Here is a 22,871-nt window from a genome sequence, read left to right on the forward strand (position 1 = left end):
ATTTCACAATAAAAATAAGTGATAAATTATTTGAAAACTTGTAAACATGTAAATTGATTCCATTATAAAATGTCATTTGGGATTTTTAATATTACTCCCTGGGGCAAAGGTAACATGCCTTCTGACAGAAAAATGTAGGTAAAACAGTTTTCTTTTTTCAGTTAAAGAAATTTTAAATAGACCATTACAGGAAATTTTCTGACCTTGGAGGGTGCTTAACCAATAATGTCTGGACTTTTTTAGTGTTTAACCAAAAATGTCAATAAAATGTGATAGCTGACCTAACACATCATCTTATTGACATTTGTGGTTATAAACATCTATTTCTGTGTATATGACAGTTGAAAAATTCCCTTCAACATTTTGAGCTAGTTGGGGAAAAGTACGAAACTGTGTGTGTGTGTGTGTGTGTGAGTGAGTGGGACAGGCTTACATTGAGAATTTAAAATGTCAAAGTGACCATGTGACCAATATATTTATATATTTATTAAAATATATATCATTTATCTATTTATAAAGTATCAAGTAACATGATCAAAACACAAATATATCTATGATTGACTTACATGTTTAAAGGGAATATAGGGAGGATAGCAGAAACAGACTTTATTATTTTAGACCTAATATTCAACTTGATTATTTTTTATCAAAATATTTGTTTTGACATATATATTTTATTCATAATCTGTGTTAAAAAAAATCAACATCATTAGTTATTTGGTTTATAAAATAAACTGTATATGAATGTGTTGCTTTAATTCAAAAGGAGACACCATTCCTTTGAATACAATTAATCGCTATTTATTCCATTCCGGATAAGTTCTAAAATTACACAACTATTTTATCCAGTTGAAGGTATCTGGGACCCTGTTTAAACAATGCACCATGCATGATACTTTTTAATGAGACCTGTTTAAAACATCGTTAATACTTCAAACAAAATATTTTTTGACCATAAGTTGAGTTTCGAAAAAGTGGATCATAATCTATCAAAGTTTCCTATTGCTCGCTTTCTAAATTTTTCCCTCCCTCAGCTCGTTACTGATGACCTTTGTTTGTTGCCTGTTGACCCAAACAGGAAGTTGTCTAAATGACTGTTTTTTTCTGGATTGGACTAAATAGCGATAAGGTGTATGCCACTGAGAGAACTTTTATCATTTTAAGAAACAAGAATGTGTCCATAGTACACGGATGCCCCACTCGCACTATCATTTTCTATGTTCAGTGGACCGTGAAATTGGGGTTAAAACTCTAATTTGGCATTAAAATTAGAAAGATCATATCATAGGGAACATGTGTACTAAGTTTCAAGTTGATTGGACTTCAACTTCATCAAAAACTACCTAAAGACCAAAAACTTTAATCTGAATAGGGACAGACGGACGAACGGACAGACTAACGAACGCAGAGACCGAAAAACATAATGCCCCTAGGTGGGGCATAAAAAGTAAGTCTTTGCACAGATCAAGACTAATGTCAAATAACAAGTACTAGATCTTTCTAGTTTCAGAAAACTGCCTGACCCCCTCCCCCTTTCCCACTCACACCCACATAAGTTCATACTTTTTCTCAACTTGCTAAAAATGTTTAAAAAAATCAAATGAAATGTACATATTATAATTCATACCAAAATTTACTGAAAATTAATATAAATACAAATTAAAATGCAATACTAATTCATACTTACAAAACCAATACACAGGATAGAAATTTTCAGAATGTTATGTCATTTGAAATGAAATATGTCAAAAAACCCTTTGTGTGGTATGCTACATGTATTCAACATTTCCGTTTCAATCACCTTTCTATTTTATAACTGTCAAATAAATATTTCACATGCCAATGTTCAATTGTGACAACAAACAGTCAAAATAATTGCCTTAAAAGGTTGTAAAATATATTCAAATAAATCAATAATTTGATGTTAGAAATTGAAATTTTAAATATATCTAAAAAAAACAAATAAATGACATTTTCTTTTGTCACTTTATAAATATAACATGTGACTCATTTTATAAACTGTTTAAATGTTAACGTAAATATTTACCGATTTTTGTGTTTAGTCTGTGAGCTTTCTTCTTACGTCCTGGATTAAAGTAGTTATCAGGTCACTGGTCTGTTTATCAATGAATTGGTCAGTCTAAAATCAGTATCATCAACCCTTAAGAATCCTCATCCCTAAACAAAGAGAAAACATGCACTTTTCATCATCTGTCTGGACTCAAACAAAATTCTCAGCACTGTAGGGGTGATCAGACTGATTTTTATCAATCAATCAGGTTAAATGGATTAAATATTTGTTCAAAGGGAAATGATAATCTTTCCAGTCAATTAAATAGACAGATGCTTATATAAACAAATGTATAAAATATACATTTATTGGATTATAATACTCCATTGATTATTGAGTTTTCTGCATAATGAAATATGAGGAAGTTACTATTTACTACAGTTTTATTGATTAAAAGCAAAAAAATCCAATACAGCCTGACCCCCCTACAAATATTATTGGAATAGTCTTCAATGTCTGCAGAAGACAGAAATTTCAGACATTTCAATCAAATATGATTCTAGAGAAGAAAGATACAACTAAAATTTTGTGGGAGTGTCATTCTGATCCATACATGGCAACTCAGTCATCCTTTTTACTGACTCATGGGCAAAGTTTTGATTTTATCTAATGTTGAATTTTATTCTGATATGCAATCTGCTTCAATATTTTTTTGTTTTGAAATGAGGAAATTTTATAATTGAGGTGCAAACAAGGTTTCTAGATTTTTTATATATTTTTTTCAGCCTTTCAATACATAAAATCATGGATAACACTATGAATAGATTGATGTCTAATGGAAATTTGAGCCACTCCATTCTATCAATCAGATATACCTGTCAAAATAATATATTAATTTATATAAAAAACAGAAAACCAAAACTACTGGAAGGAAAATGAGGAATGGGAAACACCTGAAACTGAGCAAATAAAAAAAATATGCAGATTTAGTGGAGGGTGTAGCTAGTTGCTTAGCTTTTCTGAGGATAATAGGCACAGACAGGCACAAAGTTTAGTTGCTCTTTGAATAACTGCAGGAAATCATTTTTACAATAATAATATTGAAAAATATTGATTATAGGGTTCTGAAGACAATAACACTGAAATCTCAAATCATTTGATGAAAGTAATGATTGATTTTCAAAAGTTTGCTCCAAATGGGATGGAGAGAGCTGTTTCAGAGGAATCAATGGTGAAGAGTTTAAACTATATACTTTGTCTTTGATAATTAATCATAAGGAACTTTCGTTTAACGATCATTAACTGTTACATTATATTTATTAAGTTGCTCTCTCATCAATGAATACAGTACCCCATAAATCCTTGTATCCACAAAATTGCCTTAACCATTTACAGACTCATTCCATTTAACAGTCTGAACTGAATGCCAGCTTTACATCTATGAATGTTTTATATATTCTCAAAGGATTAATAAAGAATACAGATATTGCATATATCTATCAGTAATTACCTGCTTTTTCTGTGTATCCATTGTTCCGAAATCAATATCATTTACAGCTGATTCAGAAATTTGTGTGAGAAATTATTATACAAATACTGATAAGGGTGAAATTAGGATATAAACCTGCCATTTTATTCATTCATCGAATAAAGATTATCCTTGATTAAAAAAAAAAATTCTGAAACTGATAAAATATTTTTTTTTTTTAAACAAAAATGTAGTTTGACTTGGTTTTTACATTTAGACTTTCTAGCTTATCAAACAAATTTGTACCATGAAAATTACCTTGAAAGTTGCCCTATATCATTTGTTTAGTTCATTTGAGTTTCTTAACAAACTAATACATGATTTAACTGATGATAGTAATATTAAGCCAAGTTTATTTTGTGAATTTATAATCAAAGGGACATAACTGTTGTTCAATAAAGAACAATCTATAGCAATGCAAATTCTGATTTATTTAATTGAACATACACTTCAATTTAAATCTAGATATGCTAGAAGCAACACAAAAGCAATTCCTTTTTCAAACTGCCATGTCTTGTAAAAATTTGCATAATATCACTGTATATATAAACATGTGCATTAAGTTCATGATTGAGGCCAACCTTAAAAATATGTTTGTTTGCAGTTTTCCGACCGTACCTTCAGACTGCAGGGTCGGTAGGTAGGAAAAATATTTTATTATGAAATACTGGAACACTCATAAACAAGGAATGACTAGAATTGTTGTAAAGAAACATATTCACTGACATATATGCATCTTCAGGTTTTGAAATTAGCAGGGTCCCACTCGCCAATGGCCCCTAAAATTTGGTGTGGGCTACTTAAATTTCTGCTTTTCTTGTATAGGACTATATATGTGGGCTACCATGCCAAAATTTTAACTTCAATCCCTGATCTTGACTAGAATGTTTTCATGAGTAGAGTATTTGCATCAGAAAATTGTAGATATTAAAGATTCAAAAAACAATGTACATGTAGGAGTGTGTTTAAAAAAAAAAATCAACCTGAAAATCATTTTTCTAACCAAAGTCAGAAAAATAAGATCCATATACAAAAGAGGAAGCATACAATTTAGCCTAAATGTAGAAACTCAATTACTTGTTTTATAATTATACTTCCTGCACACATGAGTAGAAATTCGATTGAAGTGAAAAAAAAACTTTATGAATCAAACGAATGTAACGGAAGCCTCCCCTACTGAATTTGATAGCTGTTCAAGTATGTAAACGACATTTGAAGTAAACTGTTTTTATTGAGTTAGAAAAACTATATAAATTGTGAATGAAAATCTTACACTTTTTAAAATTTTTAAAAGATGCAAACTTTCAGATTTTGGTAATCTATGGACCAAAATATTGCTGATTTATACTACCAGCCATGTTAAGAGAGTTCATGTCAATTTTCCTGCTATTTCAAAAAAACTTATTTTAACATTGTCAATTTGAATAATGAGAAACAAAAACAATCCAATATGACCTCATGACACCCTGAGGTAAGATTTTATAGACAACTCATTGATTCCAAAAAGCCTAGTCAGAAACTTAAAATTTTGCCCTAGAGTGTCTGATATTTTCTTTTTTGGAAATTATAAGATACTTGATCATACAGGTCAGAAATGCCAAGCTAGGGCAAATGAAAATAACTGGGAAATGTGTCCATGGGACACAGATGATGCCCCTCTTGCATATAACATTCTAAAGGGACATAACTCAAGAACTGTAAAAGTGACGCTACCGAAATGTGTTCTTGATCTGAGTTTTGTGGTAATAAGCATTGTATATAAGTTTCATAACATTTAGTTGATGCAAACATAAGTTAGAGAACGGAAACGAAAAATTTAGCAATTTTTCCATTTGTAAAGGGACATAACTCTAGAACAGTAAAAGTGAAGCCACCAAAATTCGAACTTGATCTGTGTTTTGTGGTAATTAGCATTGTGTATAAGTTTCATAACATTTGGTTGAGGCAAACTAAAGTTAGAGAACGGAAATGAAAAATTCAGCAATTTTTCCATTTGTAATGGGGCATAACTCTAGAACAGTAAAAGTGACGCCACCAAAATTCAAACTTGATCTGTGTTTAGTGGTAATACAGACGGACAAGGGTAAAACTTAATGCCCCCTCTGCTACGGCGGGTGCATAAAAAATATTTGTGGTCCAGTATTTAAATTTTATAAGCTGTTTATTATATCAAATAATCAATACTTAATAGATCTAATGCCTTTAATTTTAAAAAGATATCATAGCAGCAATAAAAAAAGTCATCAGTGAAGGAAAGACACAATATCAAGGTCAAAAGAAAGCGACAAATAACAGTTCATAAAATTTTGCAACTGAAAGTTCGATTTAGAAATATGAATCCTGCAAAATAGTTTTAGGTGTTTTCATGCATCCTCAAGTGAAGCAGTCCCTGCTACATTAATTGTATATTCAATATACATGTAAGTGACATCGATCAGATTAAATAATAGAGTTCATGCCTACATGTACATGTATGAACAGGCATATTTAAGATAGACTCAATACTACATCTAAAAGTAGGTACTAACAATTCTGGAAAATTGTTGGTCCGAAGGTTTTGACCACCAAAAAGTGTTAAGGACCGACACAATTTTGGTATTTTGCAATAGAAATCCAATGAATAGTAAGGACCAGCAGATTTTCTTCAAAAATCACCAGGAAAAAAAGATTTTGAGATCTCTGGCCTGCGTACTGGTACATTTATGCAATACCCACATGTACTGGTATGTATATATATATATGGAAAAATCTCTAGATAATAAACTTTGATTCAATATGCTGGTCACAAGGTACTCAAATTTTAACATTGATTAACAAGAAACAATCAATCTAACAATTGTACAAATTAACAACATGATATATATGTATGTACAAATGTATATGGAAAAAAAATTAAGAAGCTTTGATTTAATATGCCTCTCAGAAGATACACAGATTTTAACATCGTTAAACAAACGACAATCAATCTAACAATTGTACAACATGATATATATACATGTACAAATGTATATATGGGAAAAAAATTAAGTAGCTTTGATTTAATATGCCTCTCAGAAGATACACAGATTTTAATATTGCTAAACAAACGACAATCAATCTACCAATTCTAAAACGTGATAATTGCCTGCCACTCTAAACCACATACAAAGGTAACACCCTTCCCGCAGCCTGTCAACCATCTTACAATGAACTAACATACGTTAAAAAATTTAGCATAAAAATGTGATTATCGTCTACTTACGCATACAATTAGAATGACACAAGTACATGTAATAAACGAATAATTAATATATTGTGTCTTTTTTCTATTCCTATCAAAATATTCCCCCTAACCAGCTGTAATAATAAAAGTCTTAAATGTTATATATAAATTCACCTGTGCAGGTAAACTTCCAAAGCAAGTAATGACACATACATGTACATGTAAAGTTTCCAATGTAAAGTATTTCAATATATACATTAATGATCATCATAGATTATGTAATGATGTACATTTCTATGACATCACAAAGTACATGGTAATGCATCTTTACTTATTATTGAATTTTGAAAGATTTTGGTTGGAGAAGTCATTGATTAAAATTTGTGAAAGGAAATGTGAGGTAACTAAATTACAATTAAGCAGCATCCTACCAATACTATTTTCCAAAATACATCTACATGTATGTAATAAAATTGAGAATGGAAATGGGGAATGTGTCAAAGAGACAACAACCCGACCACAGAACAGACAACAGCAGAAGGCCACCAACAGGTCTTCAATGCAGCGAGAAATTCCCGCACCCGGAGGCGTCCTTCAGCTGGCCCCTAAACAAATATATATACTAGTTCAGTGATAATGAACGCCATACTAAACTCCAAATTGTACACAAGAAACTAAAATTAAAAATAATACAAGACTAACAAAGGCTAGAGGCTCCTGACTTGGGACAGGCGCAAAAATGCGGCGGGGTTAAACATGTTTATGAGATCTCAACCCTCCCCCTATACCTCTAGCCAATGTAGAAAAGTAAACGCATAACAATACGCACATTAAAATTCAGTTCAAGAGAAGTCCGAGTCTGATGTCAGAAGATGTAACCAAAGAAAATAAACAAAATGACAATAATACATAAATAACAACAGACTACTAGCAGTTAACTGACATGCCAGCTCCAAACTTCAATTAAACTGATTGAAAGCTTATGTCTTCATCATATGAATATCAGGCACAATCCTTCCCGTTAGGGGTTTAGTATCATACCATCATAACATATATGAGAAGAACATAACCCGTGTCATGCCAACAACTGGTTTTTAAATAAATGTGTTTAGTGCCGATGCAAAGACCCTATAAGTGAATCAATATTAACGCCAAAATATGCAATCTTTAATGACCTGACAACAGTATCGTAACTATATCCCTTCTTAATAAGTCTATTTAAAGGTTTTGTTAGTTTCAGAGGTGAATACTGACATTTTTGTGCTTTATAAAGAATATTTCCATAAAAAAATGGATGTGAAATACCTGAACGTATAAGAAGTCTGCATGTTGAGCTATATTTACGAATGATGTCCTTATACCGATGATAAAATTTAGTAAATGTTTTGACTAGTTTGTGATATCGAAAACCCTGGTGTAATAATTTTTCAGTAATACATAAATTTCTCTCGTTAAAATCTAAAACATTGTTACATACACGAGCGAATCGTACAAGTTGAGATATATAAACACCGTAAGATGGTGACAAGGGAACGTCACCATCTAAAAATGGATAATTAACGATAGGAAATGAAAAATCATCTCTTTTATCATATATTTTAGTATTAAGCTTTCCGTTAATGTTTTTTTTTAAATCCTAAAATAAATACATGTTTAACCCCCCCCCCCTCCCCCACACACACACATTCTGTATGTCCCTGTCCCAAGTCAGGAGCCTATAATTCAGTGGTTGTCGTTTGTTGCATATCATATTTGTTTGTCGATCATTATTTTGTACATAAATCAGGCCGTTAGTTTTCTTGTTTGAATAGTTTTATATTTGTCAATTCAGGGCCTTTTATAGCTGACTATGCGGTATGGGCTTTGCTCATTGTTGAAGGCCGTATGGTGACCTATAGACTTTAATTTCTGTGTCATTTGGTCTCTTGTGGAGAGTTGTCTCATTGGCAATCTTACCACATCTTCTTATTTTTTATTTATACATATGATAATATAGTGCTGGATTTGTATGCAAACATAAATTTGGTTTTGACCTCATTTTCATGGTTCAGTGACTGCTTGAAAAAAAATTCTATTTTTTTTTTATCATGTGAAATACTCTCTTATGAGTAATAATGATTTCATTGATCAGTGATCAAGGTTAAGCAAGTCTCAAAGAAATCAAAATTCTTCAAAATTCTTTTTCAAAAGTCTAGCAGTCAGTTTAACAAGTTGATTATGGCAGATTTACAATGTATGAAGGAGACAACACTGTTAGCTTACTGTAATTTTGGAAGTGAAAATTGAAAACTTATTTGTAGCTACTGTAGCTGTTTCCGAACCATGCAAACATAAACTGAAGAGAGAATTTTTTAAAGGACCAGGTAAAAATCTATGAAATTCATACAGTTTTGATTATCTGAAAAGTGGCTGTATCATGCATACAAGGGCATGATGGGTATGCACATGACCTGATTTTATGTTTTTCATGTCAAGATTGGGCTTACTTTTTCATTCTCTTTGGATAAAACTTCTTTACTATGTTAAAATTAAACTTTATTTTTATTTCATTATAAACTAAAGAAAATTCTGATTCCAGTGATACATGTGTGAATCTAGTTTTTTACAAATATCTTTATTAAAAATAACACCACTAAGGATCACTTATGCATGGTCCCTCAAAATATGATGTTATAGAAAAAAAACTGTTGACTGCACCCTGAAATTTCGCTATTTATTTTTGGAGTCCAATTCTGGAAACATTCATGTTTTCACTTTGTACATGTATATAATTGGTCTTTTACATACCTCTAGACCAGGGCTTCCAAAATTATTTTTAGTCAGCCGGACATTTTATATATTATCCCGATTTTAATCCCTTAAGACTAAATAAACAAAAGGCAATTATGGTATTAAATCAGTTGCCGAGTTGGTCATCCCAAATTTTGATTGACATTAAAGAAAACTATATTAAACTTTCTTTGATTCAAATTCGAAGTTCTGACATAAACTGTTAAATTGGCAGTGCATCATTCGAAGTGTGCAACATCAGCGTACTACTGTACTTATATCTGCCTTAGACTCTTTATTTGTGCAAAATAACGTTGTCAAAAACTTTACTTTCGTTTTTATGCCAGATGTTATCTTGACAATGGTAAAACATGGGAATCCATGACAAATTGCCCCACTGGCAAATCGCCCCACTTTTTCACCAACTCGCCCCACTTTCTTAAAAATCGCCCCACTTTTGTTTACCAACTTGCCCCACTTATGAAAAGAATAAAATCCCATTGAAAATGGGTTGGATATATTGCTCCATTTATGAAAAGGGAAAAAAATCCCTCTGATATAAGGTCTGCCAACTCGCCCCACTTGTGAAAAATAGATAAATCCTGATGAATTTAGTAATGCCAACTCGCCCAACTTATGAAGAAAGATGCAATCCCGTTGTATATCTATGTTACTGCCCCACTTATAAATAAAATCAATACCTATTAAAACCTAAGATACACATGTTTTTCCCGTTTGAATGGTTTTACACTAGTCATTTTTGGGGCCCTTTATAGCTTACTGTTTCGATGTGAGCCAAGCTAGGCCAACTCAATGTCAATAATAATGATTTAGTAAATTTTAGTTTTTTTGTATTCTGTGTATAAGATTTTTTTAGTTAAGTGGGGCGAGTTGGCAGACCTGAAATTATATATTCATCTAGGTTTACATTATTTCATTAAGTGGGGCGAGTTGGCAGGAGAAAAATTAACGGGATTTAACCCTTTTCACAAGTGGGGCGATTTTTTTAAAAGTGGGGCGAGTTGGTAAACCAGTTTGGGGCGATTTTTTAAAAGTGGTGCGAGTTGGTGAAAAAGTGGGGCAATTTGGTGAGGGGCGATTTGCCAGTGGGGCGAGTTTTCCTGCTTCCAAACATGGACCAGAGACGGATACGTAAATTCCGTGTACGTTTGCAAAGCGTGAATGAGTGGAAGTAGCTCTTTCTACGTTATTTCTTCAAGAAAATATTCGAAATAAAACCGAGATAAAGGTATCAATGACAATTTAAGCATTTTTTGAAGAAATTAGGATGCATAATTAAATTTCACACCTGCGCACATGCGCACACGTGTACTAGTTCAAACAGTGACATGTCTCTAGGTTCAAACAACATGGTTATGACTATTTTTCATTTTCACCATTTTAATTTTTTCATCAAATCATATTTGTAAACGTATTTCTGATAATTTAAATCTTTTTGACTAAATTAATTAGATGCAAACCGCTGAAATGTAAGAAAATAACTTTGAATAGACCGATCAATGTCCAGTTCAAAATAGTTTACCTAGCTGTCACCTGAACAGGTAAATTTCAGCTGTCTGACAACTAATTAGCCTTGATTAAAATGAGAAGGTATTAAAGTAGGGGTTGTTTTGATAGTACTTAATGATCATGTCACTTTTATGACCGGAAATGTGTGGCTGTTAAAGGCAAAAAGTTGGGTCAAAAAGATCGCGAATTATGTTAAAATGACCGTCTCTTAAAGCCTTGAAAACTAAAAAGTAGATGACCGTTTCATGCTTTGCCCAGCCGGACTTTTACCGGACATTATACAAATGTCCGGCATATATGACCGTTTTGGAAGCCTTGCTCTAGACCATAATGTCCACTATTTTCACATTTTTTTTAATTGAACAAAGTAACTCTGTTTTAACATATATCTTTTTTACAAAATGTATCAATTCTGATGCATATCTAGATAAAACAAAGTAGCAGTTACAACAAATAAAGTGTTGGTAAACAGTTTTCAAAGAAATCTTCATAAGACACTAGGGCTCAAAATGAGGGCAGGTCTGGAAACCCTAAAAACTATTTTTTTTAGCCTATTCTTCAATATTAAAACAAGAAGATGTGGTATAATTGCCAATGAGACAACTCTCCATAAGAGACCAAATGACACAGAAATTAACAACTATAGGTCACTGTACGGCCTTCAACAATGAGCAAAACCCATACCACATAATCAGCTAAATGTATAAAAGGCCCCGAAATAGCAAATGTAAAACAATTCAAACGAGAAAACTGACGGCTAATTTATGTACAAAATAATGAACGAAAAAAACAAATATGACACACAGAAACAAATAACAACCACTGAATTGCAGGCTCCTGACTTGGGACAGGCACATACAGAATGTGCTTTCAAAGTGATCATGGTGATGTTAATGTGATCATTGAGTACATTGACAGATGAAAAGCATGATACAATATAAGACACCTAAGAGCAGAAATGTCACTTGTGATGTCAGTCATAAACATGTGGAAATTTACATAATATTAGACCTAAAATTGCCACTTAATTCATGCATTTCATGCATGTAGTTTTTGACAAAACATTGCAAAATGAAATATTAGACAACTATTTTTAAATCCAAGGGACCAAAAAAGAGGCCTTAATATACCTTCACGTTTAAAAATTTTGTTGAGAACATTACTAATTTTAGTCTTTTATGTTTCAATTTTCTTTTAAAGATAGAAAGTGACTTGCAAAATGTATATCATAGAAGAATCCAGAGTTCAAGGAGCACTTGCAAATTTTACAAAATTCTGGCTTATCAAAATAAAATGTTTATGCCCTGATATTTTAATTTCATACTCTGAACATGCTGAAACTGCAGTTGCGTAGCTGGATATATTTAGAAGGTGAAGCCCAATTTCGGAAATTTTGGCTAAAGGCCCAGAGCCAGTCCAAGTCAAAGCCCTGGTAGGCAGACCAGGGGGTACAGCCCCCGTAAAATCCTGGATTTTAGGGGTTATAGACCCACAAATATGAACTAAAAATATGAGTATTAGGGTCCAGTCGAAAGCATTTTTGTTTGGTACAAGTCAAATATTCTAATGAAAAATTATATATTTTTCCTCCAAGAAATTGTAAAATTCAGGAGATTCCAGAGGGGTAAAAAAAAATTATAGACTAAGACCAGTATAGTAAAACCATCACTTGATAAATTGTTTGGAGATAAAATATAAACAATATATCCAGACAAGTCTAGATCTTCTTTGGTAAGGATACCAATGTCAGGGTATGAAGGACCAGATACATTAGGGAATGAAGATGAACTCCATGCAAAGTTATTGTAAAATTGAGAATGGAGATGGGGAATTCACTGCTTGTTTGACTTTCTGGCTTCCTGACTGAGGAATCATCTTGTAAAGCCTGTGTGTCTGTACTGGCATATGAAATGGTACTTTCAAAATTCTTATGGGTAAAAACATTCTGCATTGCATTGTAACTAAGCAGAACACCCCACAGACACAATATTCGTCTGCTACAAAAAGAGGTGGAATAAAGCACAGGGGATGAAAACGAACTGAGAAGTGATGTCATTGACCACACAGCGCCCATTTCTCCTCCCCCTACTCTCTCTCTTTTTTCTCTTTTAATATCAAGTTGATGTTGAAGCCTGGTCTTCCGAGCTTCCGCCTAGCTACGCCACTAAACTGTCAATATAAATAGACCACACCAATGATTAAAACAGATTTCAAAAGCTCTAATGGTACGACATAAATACCATTTCTCTTATAACCCTGGTATAAAAGTCTGGATTGTAAAATCAAAGAATGTGACTAATTTTTACTTCCATTGAGTAACATGACAGGTGCCACTGGTGGAGCAGAAACTGCCTTACTCCCCTTAGTACCCTACCAGAGAACCCAAGTTGGACCCTAGTTTTTTATTGGGGTTGTGTTGTTCAATCTTTATTTTTCTGTGCAGTGTGTTGTGGGTAGTTTGTCTACTTGTCTTTTTTCCCAACCATACTAGTGCTGTCAGTTTTTATGATCTTTAACTTTTATTGGTTTTTGATTTTTTTAATAGCACCATTTTGGTGGCTTCTACCTCAGTAGAATTTGCCTTTTTTTCATGTAGACGAACACAATTCAATCTTATCTAAAATTATATGGTATTATATGTTTAATCTTTGTTTCTATAGCATATCTCATACATTTACCATTAATCTGCAAAGAGAAAAACGACTTGTTTCGGTCTACGGTGTTTTAGTGCACCGAGTCGTTCCCGCCCCTTCCTTTCGGAAATCTTCAGAAGCTTTCCGTTCATACGAACTAAAGTCTAGAGGGAACACAACATCTAAACTGATCTCGAAATCGGAAATAAAACCCGGAAATTCATTTTAGTAAATTATTACAATCTATTTATAGCTGTCACAAAGCAACACAGACTTAAACTCTATGTATTTAAACAAGGGCTGATAAAATATATATGATTAAGATGTGTAGTCAGTCTGCTGATTCTAAAGATGTTAAATAATCGATTTATCAGAGACATATTATTTATTGACCGGTGAAAAGGTTTAACTTCATTTATTTACTGATTCAAGTCTTAAAAAAACAATTTAACATACTATAAAGAATTGTCATAAGAAATTTAGAGGGGACTTATTTTCCGAGCAAAATTGATAACATGGACTTTAATTTATAACTAGGAAACTTGTCTTTTTCATTTCTCTTCGTGTTATTTTTTTTTATTTGTATAAAAGTTCGCCATTCAAGTTCTAAAGAGTTTGATATACATTTTAAAATCGTACTGAATATATACCTGAAATGTTTGCCACTGTTTGCTACGCAATAACCAAGGATTTTTTTTCATGAAAAAGCATGCAGTCAGTGTAAAAGGGCATGTTTTTCACAAGCTAAATTGATAGAATAGACTTAAAAAATTATTACTATAGAAAAGCTTTTTTCTAATAGAGTAAACAGTGTCACCAGTTATTTTGGCTTCCTGTATGATAACAGGTCCCGAAATGTCTTCGCATCCTAATTATGACCAGTTTATGTTCCATGCTTTAAAAGAATGGAGTATCTGACAATTCAGTAGTTTTCTAGAAAAATAAGTGCCAGATGGGCATATTTTCCATATTTTGGACTCATTTTCCAAGGACATTCAATGACTTTTTTTACTCATTTTCCTACCAGATCGAATTTACTCTGTTACCTATCTGTACAATACTAGAATTCAGTGGTTGTCGTTTGTTGCTGTGTTACATATTTTTTTTTTCGTTATTTTTTGTACATTAATTAGGCCGTTTAGTTTTTCAATTGAATTGTTTTACATTTGTGATTTCGGGGCCTTTTATAGCTGACTATGCGGTATGGGCTTTACTCATTGTTGAAGGCCGTACGGTGACCTATAGCTGTTAATTTCTGTGTCATGTGGTCTCTTGTGGAGAGTTGTCTCACTGGCGATCATCTTCTTTTTTATAGAAGGCAATTCACTTCTGAAAATAAACAAAAACATTATTCAAATTTTCTGAAATATATAAGCCGGGACTCGGTGTTATGCTTAAATTCAAGTTTTAACATTTTTGTTCTATACATGAATGTAAAGTTCCTGCACGGAATGAATGGTTAAAACAAAATCAGCTGGACTGCGGAAGCAAATACACTCCAAACATTTAATTAAGATTAGATTGCATTTTTTTTTACCAAAATAGAAAATCAATGTCCTATAAAGTCAGAATTGTTTCTATAAAGAGACACAGAGGCAAATGGGTTCTATATCAGTCAACCCTTGAACTTTTCCCATCCCTTAACATTTGTTAGTCTATTATGGTATCTGTATCTGTATACACAGTAAAGGGTCCGGTCCAATCGCGGATATATGTGCACTGGAAACCAAGGAGAGTTGGTTGGTTAGTCATATTGTTGGAGGGCCCAGTCGTGAAACTCTCAAATGTCTTCTGGTATGCGATATTCTCTTCCAGATTGTTCCACTGCACTATTGTTTTTCGGAAAAAAGTAGTTCATTCGGATGATTGTCTTGTAATCATTCCATTCAAATAATCTGATTTTTTTATTTCTTGTCTTTCCGCAATGTTTGAATGTTGAAAGTCACTACAAAGTCTTTTGCCTTGACTTAGCGTTTATATGTTATTGGTGTTAAGAAAAAGTTTATATAGTTCTGAAATGTATACAAACGCATTGAAGATGAACAAATATAATTAGCGATTTAGGCCTTAGTTATTAACAAGAAGATAGCTAAATATATGTATTGAATGAAAATCAGAAAACGAGATTCAGCTATTGGCTGTGTCGCTTTCTTAAAACCACTTGGGTATATAAATGATACAATGAATGGGAGGTGCGTCTTTTTATATTCCAAATTCGCATGTTGTTGGCTGAAAATCCTAAAACAAACAACTTGTTATCAGTAAATTAAAATCAAGCTAAATATTATTTTTATATACATATGCACATTCATAGCTCTACAATCTGTCGGTACCTGTATCTTGGCATTGCACAAGGTAATGTTTTTCTCCGACTGTTTATAACGTCTTCATTAAATCCATTGGATGTTGGATGTGTACTGATTGATACTTTAGTCTTAGATGCATGATTTTTTTATTAGTTGCTATTGGCTTTGAATTATAGCTGTCAGTAATTGCGAGTACTATCAGATCTTTACTTAGTGTCATTTTGTTGTGGGGATGTATATACATAAGTACCCGTCCACGTCCTCTCTGTGTTTTTGTTAGATGTATTTCTATTGGTATCCATCCGATGAGTTAAGCCTTTTTCAACTGATTTTTATAGTTTGTCCCTATGTTGTACTGTTACACCACTGTCCCAGGTTAGGGGATGGTTGGCGCCTGCAAACGAGTTTAACCCCACCACATTTTGTATGTGCCTGTCCCAACTCAGAAGCCTGCAATTAAGTGGTTGTCGTTTGCTGCTGTGTAACATATTTGTTTTTGTTTATTATTTTGTACATTAATTAGGCCGTTAGTTTTCTCGTATGAATTGTTTTATATTTTTCATTTCGGGGCCTTTTATAGCTGACTATGCGGTGTGGACTTTGCTCAATGTTGACGGCCGTACGGTGGCCCATAGTTGTTAATTTCTGTGTCATTTGGTCTCTTGTGGAGAGTTGACTCATTTGCAATCTTACCACATCTTATTTTTATAAAAACCAAAAAAAAAATATGAAAAAACAACAACAAACAATAGAAAAAAACAAAGACAGAACAAAGCTAATAAACTAATTAAGAAAACCAGGCAAATCACCTTAAAACCTCCTAAATAAAACGTTTAAACCCGCTGCATTTAATATTCACCTGTTCTTAGTAAGGAGCCTGTTGTTCAGTGGTTGTCGTTTGTTGGTGTGGTTCATTAATGTTTCTCTTTTCTCGTGTTTTATATAGATTAGACCGTTGGTTTTCCTGTTTGAATTGTTTTACACTAGTCTTTTATGGGCCCTTTATAGCTTGCTGTTCAGTGTGAGCCAAGGCTCCGTGTTGAAGGCCGTACTTTGACATATAATTGTTTACTTTTTACACATTGTGACTTGGATGGATAGTTGTCTCATTGGCACTCATACCACGTCTTCTAATTTATAAATTGCAAAAAAATTTATTTTGAACATGCAGTTCTTATACGTGAAAATTCAGTGTGTTGAAGGCTTATAATTTTCAGATGTGTGACAACAATAAAAGCATATGGGATTCGTCAAGTACGTGCGCGTTGCGATTTGTGTCAAGACAGGAATTAATATACCATATCATTTTTAAGATCATACAAAACAAAATATCTGTGTAATACTATCACAAATGGTGCCTGCGTAAATCTTTGTATGCAAAATCTGTTTGGACCACTTCAAAAATATAAACAAATTCATTCGTATGGTAAAAATAAGAAATTCGTTAAAATAAACCGACAGGAAATTGAATATCAAAAGTTCATAAAACATAACTAAAACATTTTCATAAAGTTAAAATGTAATTCGGTTCTACCCATTGGAGTTAAAGACAATTAACAAAAATCTATACGTTTCCGTAAACTTCACATCGAAGGGCATCTTTGAATTAAGACAAAATATAACTCAAATCACGTACAACAGAATTTTGTTCTTGATTGATTTTAAAAAAGGTATCTATATCCCAAGCAAATATGACATTTCTTTTGGCATCAGTTTTGGGAATGTTGTTTTTCAACCCCAATCAACTTTGTAACTGATTTGGCTTAGAAATGTTTTGATTCGACCGACACATACGAGTCTTATACAAAAGAAACGCATGTCTGGCGTATAAAATCAGAATTCGTATAAACATTCAATATCTAAGCATTAAATTCTTTTTATGTTTCCAGATATTCGGAACAAAAAATATTATTATTCATGTTATTCACATGCATTTCAAATTTGAAAACCAAACTTCGTCAGAAATTGTCTAATGATTGATTTTGGTTGCTTAACGTCCAGTGGCAAATATTTCATGCGTGGTCTATTGATATGACAGCAGTATTATTCCACGTGAAATCAATCATTATAATACGTCAAATAATATTGGCATATATGAATATGTGGATTTCAAAGTTGATAGCTCGTAAAATATCTATTAAATTTGATTTATTATTATACATGTATATCATAGGATATTTGGCTATACCTTTTTTGTCCGTTTAGGCTTATAGCTCTTCATCTTTTTAATAAGCTTTGGATTTTAAAATATTTTGGCCTCGAGCATCACTGAAGAGACATTGATTGTCTAAATGAGCAATTAGTGCAGTAAAATTGGTACCGTTTATGTTATAATTATTTATTAGTTGTTATATATTTATATAAATCCTCCATTTTTACAAGATATATTGACAGCAACTTTTTTCAAATGAATAAGATTTGCGATTTTAAAAAAAGTATAATCGTTTGCACGAAGTACAGGAACAATGCGAAAAAAAGGTGTTTATTAACTAGGCAGGCGGAGCTAATAATTCTTTATCTTGGATTGCTTTCATACGGTATTGTTTTTTTATACAATATGATCTGCTTTCAAACGAAATGAAAGCATATGACGGAATTGTCTTTAAGCAAAATAGTAAAGATTGAAAGACGTTTGAAAATGGCCCTGGTGTGGAATAAACTCAGGAGAAATGGCATTTTATGGAGCTGTGTATGCAATATAAAAACATACGAGGCTCAGATTAAGTTAAGGTCCATTTATACGATCAAAGTTTCAGGCATCCAAATTTAAAAATGTTAACGTTAACAATGTAAAAATAAGGAGATTTGGTATGATTGTCAATGAGACAACTATCCACCAAAGTTCAAATGAAGTGGTTGTAAGCAACAATAGGCAACCGAACGGCCTTCAACAATGGGAAAAAAACATATCGTATAGTCGACGTTAGAAGGTCCCGACACGAAAAATATGAAACAGTTCAATTGAGAAAACTAACGGCCTAACTTATAACAAAACACATATGACAGACAGGAACCAACAACAACCACAGAACTACATGTACAGGCTAATGACTAGGGACAGTATGATTTCTTTGTGAAAAGAGCCGCTGAGGGACCGGCACATCATAAAAGGTGTCGAGGTTAAATATGTTTAAAGGCGCCAACCCTCCCCTAACCTGGAACAGAGGGGAGGGTTGAGATCTCACAAAACATGTTTAACCCCGCCGCATTTTTGCGCCTTTCCGAAGTCAGGAGCCTCTGGCCTTTGTTAGTCTTTTATGCTTTTAAATTTTAGTTCATGTATATGTTTTGGAGTTTAGTATGACGTCCATTGTCACTGAACTAGTACACATTTTTGTTTAGGGGCCAGCTGAAACCCGCGTTTCCGGGTGCGGGATTTTCTCGCTGTGTTGAAGACCCATTGGTGGCCTTCAGCTATTTTTTGCTCTTTGGTCGGGTTGTTGCCTCTTTGACAAATTCCCCATTCCCAATCTCAATCTTATTTTTACTGTTACTGTATAACATAAGAACAAACTACCAAAATCAGCTGAAAGCTTAACTCATTAGATAGATACAAAGCAGAAAAGCATCTATCAAATACACAGACCGGACGTGGCAGCGTATTTATACATCCTTAACAACAAAAATGACACAAAGAACATATCTGAGAGTACTCGCAGTTTCGGACAGCTAGATCATGTATCTTAGACTAAAATATCAATCAGTACACATCCAACATCCAATTGATTTAGTGTAAAGACGTCATTTACAGTCAGATCTATCATATTTCAGAGAGAAACAAATCAACGTTGATGGACCTTGATTGTTCCTGGCCAATTAGAATGAGTTTTATGGACAATGAGATCATCGATAAATAGGTAAATTTGTATTTGTAATGTTTGCTTCATCTTATTTATCATTAAGAAAACAAAGAAAAGCTGCCGTCCAAGTGCTTAAAATCAAAGGAAAATGCACAAGTTTAAAACTTCATGTATAAAAAGTTAACGATCCTTTTTTGATGTATGCATGATTTCCCACCAAATTTATGGAATTATTCCAGCAAAAACTAGGATCGTGTAAATAGAATATTTTGAAAATGTTTCATATTCTAAGGATCGCTCACAAACCTGTTTAACCCCGCCACATTCTTTGTGTGTCTGTCCCAAGTCTGGAGCCTGTAGTTCAGTGGTTGTCGTTGGTTCATGTCTGTCATATTTGTTTTTCGTAAATTGTTTTGTTATAAATTAGGCCGTTAGTTTTCTCAATTGAATTGTTTCATATTTTTCATGTCGGGGCCTTTTATAGCCGACCATGCGGTATGGGTTTTCTCATTGTTGACAATCATACCTCATCTCTTTACCTTCTATAGGGTAATGTTTTGTATATTGAACAGCTACAATGCAACAAAGCACGTTAACATGTAACTGTTCGTGTTTGTCTTGGTATACACACGTGTCCATTTATTTGAAGTTTGGTTGCATAACTCAGACAATGGATGTTGAACTGCCATCATGGACCATCATGCGTATTTTCGTTTGATTTTTTATATTCCCGGCAAATTGCTCTAAATGTTTGCATTATGCCTGAAATTTTGCATGTGTGCTATATTTTTTATTTGTGCTTAATTTTTAGTTTTGCTTAAATTTTAGGTGCTTCATTTTTTTAGTTATGCTTCAGTTTTGGCATGTTTAGATGTGTAGTTTAGTAATGCTTTGCATTTATTTCAATATGCCTGTGCGGTTCCTATGCATTTGAACAAAAATTGCTGCTTATATATCTTATCTGCATGTTCTGTGTTTTAATGTTATGTTTATGTTATTTGCATTCGGTAAAAAGCTCTCACAGAGGCGGATTTAGAGGGGGGCCCAGGGGGGCCGCCCCCTCTTTTCTGGGAAAAATGTGGTTGATTATATTGGGAATCACTGAAGCATGACCGGAGCAGGCCCCTCATAGGCAGTCAGTGGGCCCCCACTTATGAGAGTTTCTAGATCTGCCACTGTCTCAAGAGCTTAAGTTTGTATTGTTATATGTGAACCGAATCAAAATAAAACTTTCGTATTCGTATAAATATATAAACGAATTTATAGCGCGCTCTCTCTATATCTCTCTCTATCCAGAGAAGGTTAACACATTATACAACACGTATGGTATTAGTATTCCAATCAGTATATTTTTGACGTTTAGTGTGCAAATTTTACAAACACGTATATCAAGGATATCGTCCTGACACAAATGTTGGTTAAATATGCAAATACCGACAATGAACTTGCCAGCATTCAAAATTTCACTATCATCGGTATAAAAAAAATACCACACTATACCGAGCGAATCACAACAATACACATTTATCAAAGTAATTATTATCTAACCTGTTCTACCTGTCTTGATGAAATGACTTGAATCACTTTTTATATATTCATACTTGTCAGAAACGAGGTTTATTTATGTAGCGACAGAAATTTTTACATTTGTACTATGCATATTATTAGTATACTGTTGTTAGTTTCATCTTGTTATCAATGTTTTGGATATTATCAATTTCAGGCTTATATTCCAAATGGACTGAACGTTAAAGACCCATGTGATGCCACTCAGATATGGAAAGGCGTTGGTCATATGGGACCACTGGGGTCTGGGCCGAGAAATGCGTTTGGTGAAGACTTCAAACTAAATGGTTTCGTAAGTATGCTTTATCTTAATGACCACATGTATAAGGAAACTTTCTCTTTCCTTTGACAACGCACTATGATTGACCAATTGTGGGTTTTAACAGCATTAGAAACAAACAACAACAAAAAAAAAAGATATAAATTCTAACTTCTGACAGATATTAAAAGAGTTATAACAGTAAAGAGTTCATGCAAGAAGACAGAGGGGAAAATTGGAGACCAGCATAGACAAAGTCGTTCAATACAGTCTGGGAAAAACAGAAAATAGTAATTTTTTATGTTTCATTGGTCAATCATAGTGCTTTATCTTGCTCGCAAGAAAATATATTGTACAAAGGAACTCAAATGGTAAAATTGAAGTCGTCTCTTTGAAAGTTTTACGGACGCCATCATGATTTGATGGACCATTGTGGAAAATTTGTGTCATAGTTGACCCCAAAATGTTTCATTTGCCTTGGTTTTGTCTATTTTTCTTCGACTGATGGTTCTTGATTATCCCATTAATCTATATTATATCCTTATTCTTTTCTTTTTGCCATCACAAATAATCTTGTAAAAACATCCCTAAAGTAAAGCACCGTCGCCTTCCGCTTTATACTGCAATTTCGTAAAACTATTACCGTATTATAAACATTTCTTATAAGCAACTTAAGAATTAGCCTATAGACTTTTATTGTTGCTGGCATATTTCGGTTCATTAAACCAACATGTCCGCCATGGCTAGATTACAATCAGGTCTGGATGGGGTTTACAGAATAGAGAATAATGGACAAAATGGTCAAAAAAATTAGCAAAAAGAATACAGAATAGAGAGAAATAAGGCAAACAAATAAACCATTGAGAATAATAGGGTGCTCAAATATAAAGAAAAGAGAATAATTGGAAAAAAATATAAAGAATAGAGAAAAAATACACAATAGCTTGCTGTTCGGTGTAAGCCAATGCTCCGTGTTGAAGGCCGTACCCTGACCTATAATGGTTTACTTTTATAAATTGTTACTTGGATGGAGAGTTGTCTCATTGGCACTCATACCACATCTTCCTATATCTATTAGATTAGTACGCCATCTAGACCCTCACACCACTTAAGGATGTAATGCAAGTAATTGTCCTATATCATAATATATATCGGACTATGATAAACATTCCTTTATTGCTGGAAATTCCGTGAGGTGACTGTGCAATAGCCAATCTGATTAAAATTCAGAAATACATCGTAACTCTCTTACTCGTTGAAGCATATA

At 33.1% G+C, this 22,871-nt stretch overlaps 2 protein-coding genes across 18 annotated transcripts in view; one reads left to right on the top strand and one right to left on the bottom strand.

The window, feature by feature from the left end:
* LOC127704472 (titin homolog) overlaps positions 1-22,871 on the bottom strand; it is a 125,025-nt gene that overhangs the window by 65,802 nt on the left and 36,352 nt on the right. For 4 of the 16 annotated variants that reach the window (XM_052208568.1, XM_052208565.1, XM_052208566.1 and 1 more), the window contains exon 1: positions 2,048-2,253. The exons of 1 other annotated variant lie outside the window; for it this stretch is intronic. The gene's annotated coding sequence lies outside the window, so the exon portion shown is untranslated. Of the gene's footprint in view, positions 1-1,687; positions 1,810-2,047; positions 2,262-6,780; positions 6,872-6,915; positions 6,970-13,718; positions 13,797-22,871 lie in introns of those variants that run through there. 11 more of the 16 variants (XM_052208567.1, XM_052208569.1, XM_052208564.1 and 8 more) reach the window with 7 other exon arrangements.
* Positions 1-22,871, top strand: part of LOC127704476 (dopamine beta-hydroxylase-like) — a 63,909-nt gene that overhangs the window by 26,518 nt on the left and 14,520 nt on the right. The window contains exons 2-3 of one of the 2 annotated variants that reach the window (XM_052208580.1): positions 19,751-19,836; positions 21,503-21,637. In XM_052208580.1, the coding sequence (XP_052064540.1) occupies positions 21,575-21,637 (63 nt within the window). In that variant the 5' untranslated portion in view covers positions 19,751-19,836; positions 21,503-21,574. Of the gene's footprint in view, positions 1-19,750; positions 19,837-21,419; positions 21,638-22,871 lie in introns of those variants that run through there. The other variant, XM_052208579.1, reaches the window with a different exon arrangement.

Source organism: Mytilus californianus, unplaced genomic scaffold, assembly GCF_021869535.1.
Source record: "Mytilus californianus isolate M0D057914Y unplaced genomic scaffold, xbMytCali1.0.p SCAF_6, whole genome shotgun sequence".
NCBI lineage: Eukaryota > Metazoa > Mollusca > Bivalvia > Mytilida > Mytilidae > Mytilus > Mytilus californianus.